At 43.7% G+C, this 14271-nt stretch overlaps 1 protein-coding gene across 1 annotated transcript in view; it reads right to left on the reverse strand.

Moving 5' to 3' along the window:
• Window positions 1-1921: 1921 nt before the first annotated feature.
• The window catches only part of tmprss15 (transmembrane serine protease 15), a gene marked incomplete at both ends in the record, with an annotated part of 325512 nt that continues 313162 nt past the window's right edge, over window positions 1922-14271 (reverse strand). The window contains one exon of the mRNA XM_084320458.1: window positions 1922-2082. Coding sequence (XP_084176584.1) covers window positions 1922-2082 — 161 coding nt within the window. The remainder of the gene's footprint in view (window positions 2083-14271) is intronic.

The raw sequence follows: 14271 nt of genomic DNA on the forward strand, positions 1-14271 counted from the left end.
CACACACAAATACTGTAATTGTTGTGTCCTCTATCGACTCTGCCCACCATCTACAATGACTGGAGCCACTGTCTGTGTGCTTTGGTCAAATCACATTCCCCCACCCACCCATCCACAGTCTGCGAATCAGAGGCAGAGTAGGGCGGGTCTTCACGACAAGCATGGTTGTCTCAACGTAAAAAGAATAAATAAAAACGACATGTAGCGACACAAAATCTCAGCTGATTATCCATAAAAAACGCACGTTCATCAAAAATACCACACCATTACTGTACCAATAACAGTAAAATAATCAACAAAAACTCATTACATTACAAAATAATATAATAATAATAATATCATTGTAACGGAACATTGACGGAAATGAATAATAGTCATTACAAGACTATCACCAGCTTTATACTGTATGCGAAGCTGTTAACAACGGACCGTCGATGATGCGACGCACCACTAAAATATACTGTTCAGACAAATTAATTCAATGAATTAAACCACAGCCGTATATAATGTAGTATTTTTATTTTCCATTTAAAATGTATTATGACATAGAACGATAGTTCACCTCATGGTAATTAAGTGTCAACCTGCGTCACCCAAGCTGGGTCCAAGTGTTAGGGGTTTGATTTTTAAGAGCTGGATCTGTACCTCAGTCAGAAGGTACTCCAAGGAAGGTAATGCGGCACGGTGGCGTAGTGGTTAACACTGTCGCCTCACAGCAAGAAGGTCCAGGGTTCGATTCCCGCTTGGGGACCAGGTTTCCATGATGCCAGGTACCCAGGTGGGGTATCTCCCAGGCCTTTCTGTGTGGAGTTTGCATGTTCTCCCCGTGCTCGCAAGGGTTTCCCCCCGATAAGATAAACCCAATGGAAAAACATGCACAACAACAGATCGCTAACGCTGTGGCGTCCTTGACGAAGACGGACAGGAGCACTTGGATTGGTCCCCTGGCGCGGCTCACGTTGACGCCTGTCTGCTCCCGGCTGCCCTTGGGGGGTAAGGACGACGGGATGGGTTAATCGCAGAGATGAATCGCATCGGCGATTCTAAAGAGACAATGCATGCGTGTGTGTGTTCCGGTGTGTGTGCTAAAAACTAACCGCTGTGTGTACCGCTAAAACATTGAGTGTCGTTGCATGCCGAATAAAGACCTCTGCAACAGGTCCTGTATTATGTATTATTATTATTAATGAATAAATCCCAGTTGTCCCATGGCGATCGCAATTACTTGTGTATATTGGGCATGGCTACCATACGGGAAAGAATAGGTCTGAGGCACCAAATCTCCCCCCGATTGCTATGTCCTGATCCACTCCGAGGCGGAAGCAGCCGGAGGTAACTCAGTACTGGAAGACAACTGATATCCCCAGTTACAAAGGTAGGCGATACTGCCACTTGACGGGATTCGATCGTCATTGCAATTCCAACGTAGGCTGCTGTGCCAGGGAGACCCAGGCAGCTCCAAGCGAGTGTTTCGAACGGGGATCAAAGGAAAAATATCAAAGGATCAACCACATAACGTGTTGAGTCGCGGCACGGCCGACCCGGGTTCGATTCCCGGACCCGTCGTTATTTGCCGAATGTCTTCCCCCCACTCTGTCTCCCGTTCCTCCTCTCTCTCTCTATTGGACTGCCCAGTAGTAAAAAATCGATAAACGCTAAAAACCCGATTGAGAAAAGTCGGGTTTGGCGGTTGGCGATGAAACCCGACTTTTCACTGGTTTGGCGGCCAATGGGTTAAACAACTGAATATAACATTTATTATATATACAATGCGCAACAATTTTATATTTGAAATAAAACATTTTAACAAATGAATAAATCTTTAATCTTTTTATTCAGTTACCAATCTTATATTTCAGCAGTTTGGGGTTCAGTGGCTTGCTCAAGGGCACTTGGTGGCCACTATAGATATAATACCAACTCACAGCTGGCATACATCCTTCTGATGTTGGGGATTGAACCAGTGACGCTTTGCGTCTGCAGAACGCCGGACGTGGGCCACCCAGTCGGTGAATTTGGGGAGGAATGCATAGACGCCAGGCCTCTGTGGACGTCCACAGCCAACGCCAAATGAAGTCACACCTGAGAGCAAAGGTAGGAGAAAATATTAATAATATAGTAGAAATACCCTGATAGAGGAATAGTTATCTGGTTAATTAGACAAACTACCACCATTCAACCAACCAGGGTCTGACAACTCAGAATGGACCTTGTATGCATCAAAGCTGTCGCTGTCTGATCACCCTACAGTAGGTACAGAACTCCACCCTGGTACTAGGGTACTATGATGGTACTATGATGGGTACTATGATGGTAATATGATGGTACTATGATGGGTACTATGATGGTACTATGATGGGTACTATGATGGTACTATGATGGTACTATGATGATACTATGATGGTACTATGATGGTACTATGATGAGTACTATGATGGCACTATGATGGGTACTATGATGGTACTATGATGGAACTATGATGAGTACTATGATGGTACTATGATGATACTATGATGGTACTATGATAATACTATGATGGTACTATGATGATACTATGATGGTACTATGATGATACTATGATGGTACTATGATGGTACTATGATGATACTATGATGGGTACTATGATGGGTACTATGATAGAACTGTGATGATACTATGATGGTACTATGATGATACTATGAGTTTCAAGTTCAAGTTTCTTTAATATTTGTCATACAGAAGTACAGAATACTTTTATACAAAATGCTTCTTACTGTTACGCTCCAGAGACTGTGCAAGACAAGATAAGTATGAAATAAAATAACATAGTAAAATTAGAAGTAAAAAAAATGAGGTCACAGTGTTCAGTTTAGACATATGTACAATGTTCGATGCAGAATAGACGTAGTTACCATACAATATACAATACTGTGCAGTGTACTAATATACAATACTATATAGTGCAAGGCAGAAATGGGACGAGGTGCAATTTAGGTACAATTCACAGTAGGTGTACGAGTTGTAGTGCAAATCCTTTATCAATAAATATAAAGTGTAAAGTGTGTTTGTGTGATCTAAAGTGTGGAGAGTGGGTGCTGCAGTGTGTTGTTTGTTTGAGTGAGTGTGTGCGTGTGGGTGTGTGTGCTGTGTGCATTTGATGGTTGTTGCATAGTGTTTATTGTTTGTTTAGCAGCCTGATGGCCTGGGGATAGAAGCTTCTTCTGAGTCTTTCTGTGCTCGCCTTAAGACTCCGGTATCGCTTGCCTGACCGCAGCAGTTCAAAGAGGCAGTTGTTCGGGTGGCTCGAGTCCTTAATAATTCTCTTAGCCTTCCCCTTGCACCGCTTGTTGTAAATGTTCTGGAGGGTGGGAAGCCCCCCTCCAATTGTGCGTTCGGCTGAACGTGTCACTCTTTGTAGTCTGCTACGGTCTTGTGCAGTGCTATTCCCAAACCAGGAGGTGATGTTGCCGGTCAGGATGCTCTCTATTGTACATGAGTAGAAGTTCCTAAGGATCTTCTGACTGACTTGGAACTTCCTTAGGCGCCTGAGGAAGTAGAGGCGTTGTCGTGCCTTCTTCACAACACTGTCAATGTGTGTGGTCCATGTCAAGTCCTCGGATATGTGGGCTCCGAGGTACTTGAAACTGTTCACTCTCTCAACCGGTGCCCCGTCGATGCTGAGGGGGCTGTAGTCCTTGACCCCCGACCTCCTGAAGTCCACAATCATCTCTTTTGTTTTGCTAACGTTCAGGGAGAGGCAGTTCTCCTGACACCACTGTGACAGGTTCTCTACCTCTTCCAGGTAGGCCCTTTCGTCGTTGGCAGAGATCAGGCCCACCACTACTGTGTCATCAGCAAATTTGATGATGGTGTTGTTGTTCCGCTGTGCTACGCAGTCATGTGTGTACAGGGAGTAGAGGAGGGGGCTCAGAACACAGCCCTGGGGGGCCCCTATGTTGAGCGTGATGGATGAGGAGGTGCAGTTGCCGGCTCTTACCACCTGGGGTCTGCCCGTCAGGAAGTCCAAGACCCACTGGCAGAGGTCATAGTTCAAGCCCAGGTCCCTGAGCTTGGCTATGAGTTTGGAGGGGACTATGGTATTGAATGCTGAGCTGTAGTCGATGAACAGCATTCTCACATAGTTCCCCTGCCTCTTGTCCAGGTGTGATGCTGCTGTGTGCAGCACATGGGCTATGGCGTCCTCCGTGGACCTGTTGGGGCGATATGCAAATTGCAGAGGGTCCAGGTTGATGGGGAGGGAGGAACAGATGTAGCCCTTCACTAGCTTCTCAAAGCACTTCATGGCTATGGAGGTGAGGGCTACAGGGCGGTAGTCGTTGAGGCAAGCGGGCGTAGATTTTTTGGGTACAGGGATGATGGTGGACTTCTTCAGACAGGTGGGGATGACAGCCTGTTCCAAGGACAGGTTGAAGATGTCAGTGAATACCGGGGCCAGTTGGTCGGCACAGACTTTTAGGACGCGGCCGGGGATGCCGTCCGGTTCTGCTGCCTTCCTGATATTCACTTTTTTAAAGATCCATCTCACCTCATGCTCTGTTACCCTGAACACTGAGTCTCCATCAGCATCAGTCTCCCCCATTGCCGTGGTTTGTAGGCTGGTGTTGTTATTCACAGCCTCAAACCTCGCATAGAAGGAATTGAGATCATTTGCTAAGGAGATGTCACTGTTCAGTTTGAGGGGGGTGCCTTTGTAGTCTGTCATTGTTCTGAGGCCCTGCCACATGCCTCTAGAGTCAGCCTGTTCAAACTGAAGTTCAACTTTATCCCTGTAACGCCGTTTTGCCTCTATTACTGCTCTCCTGGGCCCCGTTCCCCGTACCTGGATAACTGAGTTAGCCGGATAACTTTCGGTTAAGTCTGACTTAAGCCGGACTTTCCGGCTCCCCGTACCTGGATTGTCCAAATCACCATGACAACAGATCCAAAAGTTTGAGCCTGGTCGAAAGCAGGGTTTAAGTTCAAGTTAGCCGGATGAAGCACAGCCACGCCCCCGCAAAGAAAGTGACAGTGCGTTTCCTGAAATTATTCCCACAGTCTAGGATCTGCTTTATACCATTCTGAATTACGTTTTTGTGCTCCATTCTTCCAGAGGGGGCTTTTGAAATGTAAAATAGACCCAAAATGCTGATACTAAATTCACTTTGTCCTAAATAATGCACGTTATATATACCGTGGCGCTCGCTCGGTGCGATGTACACATTATGTGGTTATTCTAACAACGCGCAGCATTGCAAATGTGAATCCCGCGGGGATATTTTTAATGATTGAAACCTATCGCTCGTTTGGCTCTGATTCCTTTCATATTCTCCGCTGTGGATGTTTAATGGAGCGCCTGGATTGTGTTTCATTCAAGCATAAAATTGAAGTGTCTATGCGTGGATTGTGGATCTTGTCTCGTTCATTAATGTATAAACAATGAATTTATCCCATCTGGCACAGTGGCTCAGCGGTAGTGCTCAATCCTGGCAACCCACCGACCGGTGTTCGAAACCCCGTGTTTCCAATATAATTTTTTGGAATATAATATTAATGATTATACGCCAAAGTAGCCTAGTTTCAAGTTAAAATATTATAAATCTACATGCATTGAGGATGTCATTCTTTATATAGCTCTCAACGTGCACCAAATTGAATTATTCCTACATCGCAAAAAGAAGGGGAAGACTAGGATTCGAACCCCGGTCGTCTGCGTGAAAGTCAAAAGAAGAACCCGTTACACCACAGTGGAGATAAGTAAAAGATCGACTATACATCAATCAATGGGAAGAGAGCCGTATCGTTATTTTGTATAACAGTTTAACGAATTATTTTCGCTAGCAAGATCTCATTTGATTATTCAATCCAGCAGGCAAGTTTAAAGAAATATAATCTGATTGATTGAGGTAATGAGGGACTTAAAATTAGCCTATAGATAACGCATTTAACTTGTCGGCAAGGCGATTGAGCCGTACTGCAATATGTTACTAAAGTTTTAAATCAATTAATCAATCAATGCCGCTAGAGAATCAGGATCTCTGCTCTCGACACTTGCTGCCTTCTCGGCTGAGGCGGGCACGCGCACTTATCCTGGGTCTCAAGTCTGGCTTGAGTTAACGAGACTGAATCCACCTTCGAGGAACAGGAAAATCCCGGCTTCAAACATCGGGTTAACTGAATCTGGATAATGACATCTTGATCGACTTAGTTGAACCAGGTACGGGGAACGGGGCCCAGACGTTGTATCTTGCCATCTTGTGTTCTTCCATGTTGCCTGTCACCAGCCCGGTGTTGTATGCTGATGTGCGCACTTTCAGAGCCTCACGGACGGATTTGTCTACCCAGGGCTTTTGATTTGGGTAGATTTAAATTTTGGTGGAGGGGATTGTTTCTTCTACCAGAGTACAGACATAGTCAATTACCGTTTCGGTGTATTCGTTAATATTGGCTGTGTTATCACGGAATACACTCCAGTCTGTGCATTCAAGTGCAGCTTGGAGTGACTCCTCTGACGTCACGGCCCAACGCTTAACCTCTCGCGAGACCACCGGCGTTCGCTTGAGACTTTGTTTGTACTTTGGCAAAAGAAAGATGGCGGCGTGATCGCTTTTACCGAATGGACTAAGAGCCTGTGACTTGTACCCATTCTTAAATTGCGAGTATACATGGTCTAATATGTTCTCGCCTCTGGTGGGACAGGTCACATGCTGATAGAAATTCGGCAACACCTTTTTAAGACGCGCGCTGTTGAAATCACCCAGAACCAAAATGGCAGCGTCAACATTAGCTGTCTGGAGTTTGTTTACCTCGTCGTGAAGTTTTGAAAGTGCGACCCCAGTGTTCGCGTGTGGTGGAATGTACACTCCGATGAGGATGATGGACGTTAACTCTCTTGGGAGGAAGAAGGGTCGACATTTTATCGTGATAAACTCCAGGTCTGGGGAGCAGTGGTTAGACAGTTCCTTTGCGTTGCCTACATCGCACCACTCCTTGTTTGATGATGATACTATGATGACTGTTACGGACGGTGTCCTAATATATATATATATATATATATATATGGGGAGTTATGTATGTTATCTGTGTTATGTATATAGGCATGTTTTGGTTTGTTGTTGTCTTTTGTCTCCCTCCTGTGTCTACATAACTGTTTCTCAGGCCCCGTTTAGACGGAAACGCTAGCAGGTGAATCCGCAAAAATATTTTTACGGATGTGCCTTTCGTTTATACGGAAACAGCGTTTTTACGGGGTGAAACCGCAAAAAAGTGAGACTACCTTCCAGGGTGGAATTCCTAGAAACGCAAAACCTTTGCGCTCTCGTCTAAACTATTAAACCGTATAAATCTGTTAAAACGATGACGAAAGGGTTGTCACGGCTCTGGTCGCGCGTACGGCTTACGTCACAGGTAGCAGGTAAGCGCCAGTAGCCGAGACGTAAACAAAGCAAGTATGTCTGACTATATCAACGGAGATCACTTGAAGGCTACATTGGCAGTACTTTTAAAGACACAAGAATCAGTCCAGTTTTAAGATACGCTATTGGAGCTGGAATTACCGCAGCTGCTGGCACCAGACTTGCCCTCCAATGGATCCTCGTTAAAGGATTTAAAGTGTACTCATTCCAATTACAGGGCCAGCAGGTGCCTCGACTGGCCCGCGCCGTTCTGTGTTCTGAACGTAGCGTTATAGCAGTACTTTTAACCCTTTCACTGCCACACGACAGAAGGTTAACCCTTTACTATCACACAACCGGCTGTCGTGTGGCAGTGAAAGGGTTAAATACACAAGAATCTGTCCCGCGGCGTGAGTGGACCCACTGTCTGTGAGTGACTCTGCTTTGGTCCAATCACATTCCCCATCCACAGTCTGCGAATCAGAGGCAGAGTAGGGCGGGTCTTCACAGCACGTCATGTGACATATGCGCCAATCGTGTGACAGCGAGGCTCCGTCGTTACAGCGTCGTCTGCATGGAGAATTCCACCCCAAAACGCTCGTCTAAACGTAAAATTTAAAGTGAAACCGCAAAACGACTTTTGCGGTTTCTGTTCACAAAACGCTCGTCTAAACGTAGCCTCAGATGTCTCACAGTTCCAGCCCAGCCCTAGCTGGTTGCAATCAGCATTGCACTCCAGTCCAGCAGCAGCTGTTGCTAATCTGCAATCAACCTCTACACCCCTCCATATATCCCAGTGTGCAGTGTCAGTTAGCTCTCTGTGTCTTTGGTGGTAACTACCTCTCTGTGTCTTTGGTGGTAACTATCTATCTGTGTCTTTTGGTGGTAGAGCTCTGGCTTTTGGTGCCTTTTGGTAGAGCTGGTTAAAGCTCTGGTTCATTGTTGTTAGAATAGGAAATATCTTTTGTGTTAATCTTTATTGTAAAAACTGTGTCTTTAGTGTTGTGTATCTTGTGTAGAGCTGTGGCCTTTTGGGCATTAGGAATGGTGTAGAGCTGGTACCTGAAGTTCTGGTTCATTGTATTGTGTTTAAAGGGGACATGCATTATAAATGGCTTTTTTCAGTGTCTAGCATTGTATTATAGTAATAGTAATTAGTATCAATGTGTCTGTATCTCTAAATACCATATTGGCGGATTGCTCTCATTCAGGTCCGACCATTTCCTGCTTGATTTAATCAGGTCGTTCTGATTTGACTCACAACGTGTCACGAGGATGGAGCGGATAGTGATCCGATTGGCTCTGTGGTTGGAGCCAATGCCCGCCCACAACCTAGGCAGCCCACACAGCGATAGCAGAGCGAGTGGAAATCACTTCCTCAAACAGCGAGGTAGATAGTGAAACCCGACACCTCAACTGCACTCTGCGAGGGAGAGAGAGATAGAGAGAGCAGCGTTTGTTTGTTTGTTTAGAGAGAGAGAGACGGGAGCACTGAAAGAGAGAAGGGGACTTGGTTATCTCACATGCAGCTCTGTTTACACAGTTCTCTCTCTCTCTTTCTTTCTTTCTCTCTCTCTCTGCCACTCGCAGACCGTGTGGATGACTGTCACTCAAAGTGCTTATGGGCGGAGCCAGGCCAACAGCCTGAATATCAAAGTGAGAAAAATGTGGCTTTTGAGTACTTGATTAGAAATATAAAACAATGATTTTTTTTTTAATAAAACCTAACAGAGGTGTTCCATAGACTCACAGGAATTGTGTAAAGTTGCCCAAATAGTGCTAGGATGTCACGATCAGGACTCAAGCCTGCCAGATGAGGAGCAATCAGCGCAGCTGCAAGGGATAACCTCATCAGGCAGGCTCTATATCACCTGGCAGATCCAGTCATCCTGTGTCGCAGTGTTAAACTGCCTTCCCAGGTACGACGTCTCGACCTGAAGCTCTGCTACCCGCTCGTGTTGAATTCCCTGTTCTAACCTCCCTCTCTTGTGCCCAAGGACATCCGTTCCAGTGTCAACCAGGACCTCCGTTCCAGCGTGCCCGTCTGGACCCCCTGGTGCTTGACTACAGAGTTCCTGCTATCAACCCCGACACAACCAGTGTCTCCCATCCTCTCATACTGCACGAGGAGTGCACCTACTCAAGGACCATCTCGTACTGCCCAAGGAGTACCCCTGTGCTACCCCCCCAAGAACATTCATCCCCGACTGTTGAACATTCTTACAGTTGTTACTTGTCTGTTTGGGGGGAATTATTAAAACACCCTAAACCGCTCCATTCTCTCTCCTCCTGTGTTCGCTATTGGGCTCCACAAGAACCCCTTTTCCTCACATAGGAATAGCAATGCAGGTCCCCTGTTATTATAGTTTGTTACACATTTCTATTTTCTGAAAATCCGCCTAAAATAAATGGAAAAGTAAATGGAATATTTCTCCACTTCTACAAGTCCCATTTGCATATTCTTGGTATCTAGGGACATCTATGGACCTCAGTGAATGTATTCCCAGTGTCAGAAATATTGTGTCTATTACTAGGCTTGCTTAAATTGTGATGAAACAAAAGAGAATATGAATTATGATTTTTCTTTGCATCTTTGACAGTGAATAACACCATGCTAATAATGACCAAAGATTAAAAACTGCCACTGATCTTGTTCCGTACCTTCTTGAGATCATGTGTACAAGAAAATCTAAGAAAATGAATAAAGGGAAGATGATTAAACAGAAGGTTCTGTAGATACAGTACTGAATTCTCCCATCCGGACTAATGCCATTTGAAATATTATTATAGAATATAGAATAGCAGGCTTATAAATTACCTTATTATAGCCAATTCGCATATTTATATATATATATATATATATATATATATATATACATTATCTTTCAAATGCCTGAGTTCAATTTGGATTTAGTATCACCAGGCGTGCATAAGAACAGATAATGAAATCTACTGTAAATACAGTAGCTTTTTTTATTGTGATTAGGGTGCAACCATTTTGAAAATAATTTCAGATCTAATTGTTGCTACATGCTAACAATAGGGAAGAGAAACTAACTACGTTTCAATATTTGTCATAAACGTTACCTTTTGTGGTAGAATTATCCCGAATAATAGCAGTTATTGAAATAATTCATAAAGTACTATGAACCTTGAACCCAATAGAATCTTCCAGGAAGTGTAGTTTTGAAAAATGTCAACGCAGAATCAGACCTGTGGAAGTCCGCTACAAAATGGCCGCAAAAAAACTACAATTCCCATTCCCCCGGTTTTGCGAAATGGTCGCCTCTCGCGGATTATACAGACATTCCAAACAGAAAAATCTATCTATATAACACTTTAACCTATTCCTAAACTAATGTATTGGTGATAATATACATTCTAAATGCTGTTGTGACATGTTCATGTTTATACTTGAATATGTTGGAAATTAAAATTGCTAGTTTTATAGAACAGTCTGGAAATTATTGATTTATGACCAGATGTCATTTGCGGTCCGCCGACGGACCGCACAGGCGGAAGAGGTATAGTTTGTGGCACATTTCTGTTAACCCTAACCTCCTTTGTGTATATATTTGTTCCCTTGTTCACCCAGCCTATGGTGATTTGTTTTCTCTGTATTAATCTTTTGCTTTCGCACACAGGGACATTGAGGACAGGAAGATACCCTGGGTTCTACATTTTGCATCACGTAGGTGACCAGATGTTAGAGACACCAGCTTTAGAGTGAGCACCACCACCTGTACTTTTGGGCGTTCAGCACCTGTAAAGGGAGGGGTGGGTTTTCTTTTCCTTTTTGAATATTGATTTGGTGCCACTGGTAGTCCTCCTTGTTCTCTGTGTTGTGTTTTTGTGAAATAAATACTATTATTTTGCAAACTGTTTCATGGTTTTGTGTCACTACACCCTCACCTACCATGTCTGTGGCCTTGTGTTGCGTCCCCTTACTTGGGTGCGTAACATTGAATGGGGGCTCGTAATTAGGCAACAGACATTTGGTGTTGGTGTGCAGTGGGCATGTTAGATAGGCTGGTATTTAGTGATAATTTGTTAGGTATGTTTGCAGTGGTTGCTCTTTAATTATGGCAACTTTTAGTGTAGAGGAGTTTTTATGTGATCCCTCGGTTGAGCGTCTTCTTGACCAGTGTAGGAAAGAGGATCTGCTTGTCATTGCCTCACATTTCTCTGTAAGCTTCTCAAAAAGCATGGCGAAGGCTGAGCTGAGAGAAGAGGTAGTACATTTATTAGTGAGAAAAAAGGTGCTCAGTACAGGTGAAGGTGCGTCTGCTATTTATTCCCCTCATTCTGACGGTTACAGACGGGGTAGAGGATAAGCCTCCCCATCTCCAATGCCCAGACATGCTTCACCTTTCCCTTTCCCTGGTGGAAGTACTGAGGAGGCCAGTCTTAAATTGAGTTTAACACGGTTACAGTTCGAGGAGAGGGAGAAGGAGAGAAATGCAGAATACAGTCATTGGGTGCTTATTAGGAAAATGTAGCTGGACACAGAGAACCGCCGGATGGACATGGAGGTTCAAATTAAGCAACTGGAGCTCGAAGCTGCTAAAACTGGGAGTCCTGCTCAGCCCTCTTCCATGGCTGTGGGAGCTTTTGATGGGAGTAGAAACATATCTCTTGTACCTCAGTTTCATGAGGTGGAGGAAGACTCTTATTTTAATGCTTTTGAGCGAGTTGCTACCTCTCTAAAGTGGCCTAAAGAGGTCTGGGCCCTCATTTATCAATGGTGCGTACGCATAGATATGTGCGTAACCTGTGCGTACGATCATTTCTAAGCAAAGTGTGGGACTTATCAATTTGAACAGTGCTTGACTTTGTGCGTATATTTACGCACAGCTCCGACCGTGCGTACCTGGCGCCCGGTGGTAAAATATGAATATTGCAACGCGGAAATAAGCTTCCGTGCATTCGTTTCAACACTGCCGTGTTCTGTAGTATGACCCGTAATTCATTATAGTTCATTGTAAAATAGCGACAGTAGTGTAATTATTGTCAAACCCTATAAATATAGCATTTGGAATAGGTCTTTCTTTCCGAATGAATGCAGCATGGTTATCGGAATACTATGGGGTGCACTGACTGCACTAGCGGGGAACTGTTTTCAGAGATAGCAGATAGGAATGAATGAATGAATGAGGGGCAGTCTAATTGCAGAGAGAACATAATATTAACTAGAGTCCGCTATACCCGAGACACCTCCTTCATTTGTACCGCAATTTGAGACCGAAATTGGAGCGTGGAACAAAACGCACAAATGCCATCCACATGCACACAGGGATTAAAGCAAAAAAAAATCTCCTGACTGAACTTTTTTTCTGGCCAAGTCATATTCTTATTTTAACCTCTACTGTATTTTTTTTTAATAGTGTTAGCGTTTTAAGGGAGCCTACTTGTAGAGCGAGCCTACTGTCCTGACTGTGACTATAGACCCTACTGTTGTGTGCTGGAGAGCGTGAATGCAAGTCTTGTGGCTAGCTTCTGATTGATGGCGAGCTAGCACCCCTCCCCACTTTGAACCATGAACTAAACGGCTTGTTATCATACAAACAAGGGACTAAACACGTTTCGCAATTATGCCACAACAACAATGGACAGTCTCCTCCCCACCGTTTGTATATATTTATTTACCACCCACTCACTCACCCCCTCCTAATGTACAGTCTCCTCCTCATCATATGTATATATTTACTGTTAGGATCTCTGGGTAACAGTACTGTATATTTGCATATCGTATATGTGACAAAATGTAACAGTACTATTACTATATACCTGTAAGGCATGTATGTCCCTATGTCATAAATGTCATGTATGTTGTGTATGTCATAAATGTCACTATGAATTGAAAATGGGGGACCCTGATGATGTAAACAAGACAAACGCCTTTCTCTGGTCTACATCCCCTTAACAATTGTGTGTATTGCTACTGGATTTACAAGATCCAGAGTGAATGAATGAATGAAAACTTTATTTAATACACGAGACCCTCTTATTGGGACCAAGTAAGGTTGTCGATAATCCAATGTATAGTTACAACCCCCCCCCATCCCACCCAACCACATCCAATGTACAGTTTCTTCGTCAAATGTATATACTCTTTTTAGACTATTTTTGTATCACAAACAATAGGCTACTGTATTTGTAAATCTGGTATGTCATAAATGTATAGATGTAGCAGTATTGTCTATCTGTATGTCATGTGTGTCATATATGTTATGATGAACTGAAAATGGGGGACCCTGATGTAAACAAGACGAAAGTCTTTCTCTGGTCTGCATCCCCTTAACAATTGTGTGTATTGAGCTGTACTGTACCCATTCTGCAATCTGTTAATAACAATCAATCAATATTTAACAGATTGCAGAATGGGTACAATACAGTACAGCTCAATACACACAATTGTTAAGGGGATGCAGACCAGAGAAAGACGTTCGTCTTGTTTACATCAGGGTCCCCCGTTTTCAATTCATAGTGACATACATGACATACAGGTATATAGTAATGTTACATTTGTGACATATATGATATGCAAATATACAGTACTGTTACCCAGAGATCTCCCGGACAAATGGGAGAAAGACGTTTATTGAGCTTAAAAACAATTGATAACGCAAATAACGTTCTGATTAACAAAGTCATTCGTTTTGTGGCATTAACGTTATCTAGATTTATCAACATTCATACATTTATCAGAAAGCGAGCGGCGCAAGCACACACACGAAACACCACCAACAACAACAACAACGACAACAACACACTGCTTGTCGCGTAAATAACGTTCTGATTAACAAAAGGCATTCGTTTTGTGGCATTCACGTTACCTAGATGTATCAATAGCAATAGTAATATATATGTTTCTTTAGACTAGAATAAGTCAAATGAACTT

This window comes from Notolepis coatsorum (assembly GCF_963971535.1).
Source record: "Notolepis coatsorum genome assembly, chromosome: 8".
Lineage (NCBI taxonomy): Eukaryota > Metazoa > Chordata > Actinopteri > Aulopiformes > Paralepididae > Notolepis > Notolepis coatsorum.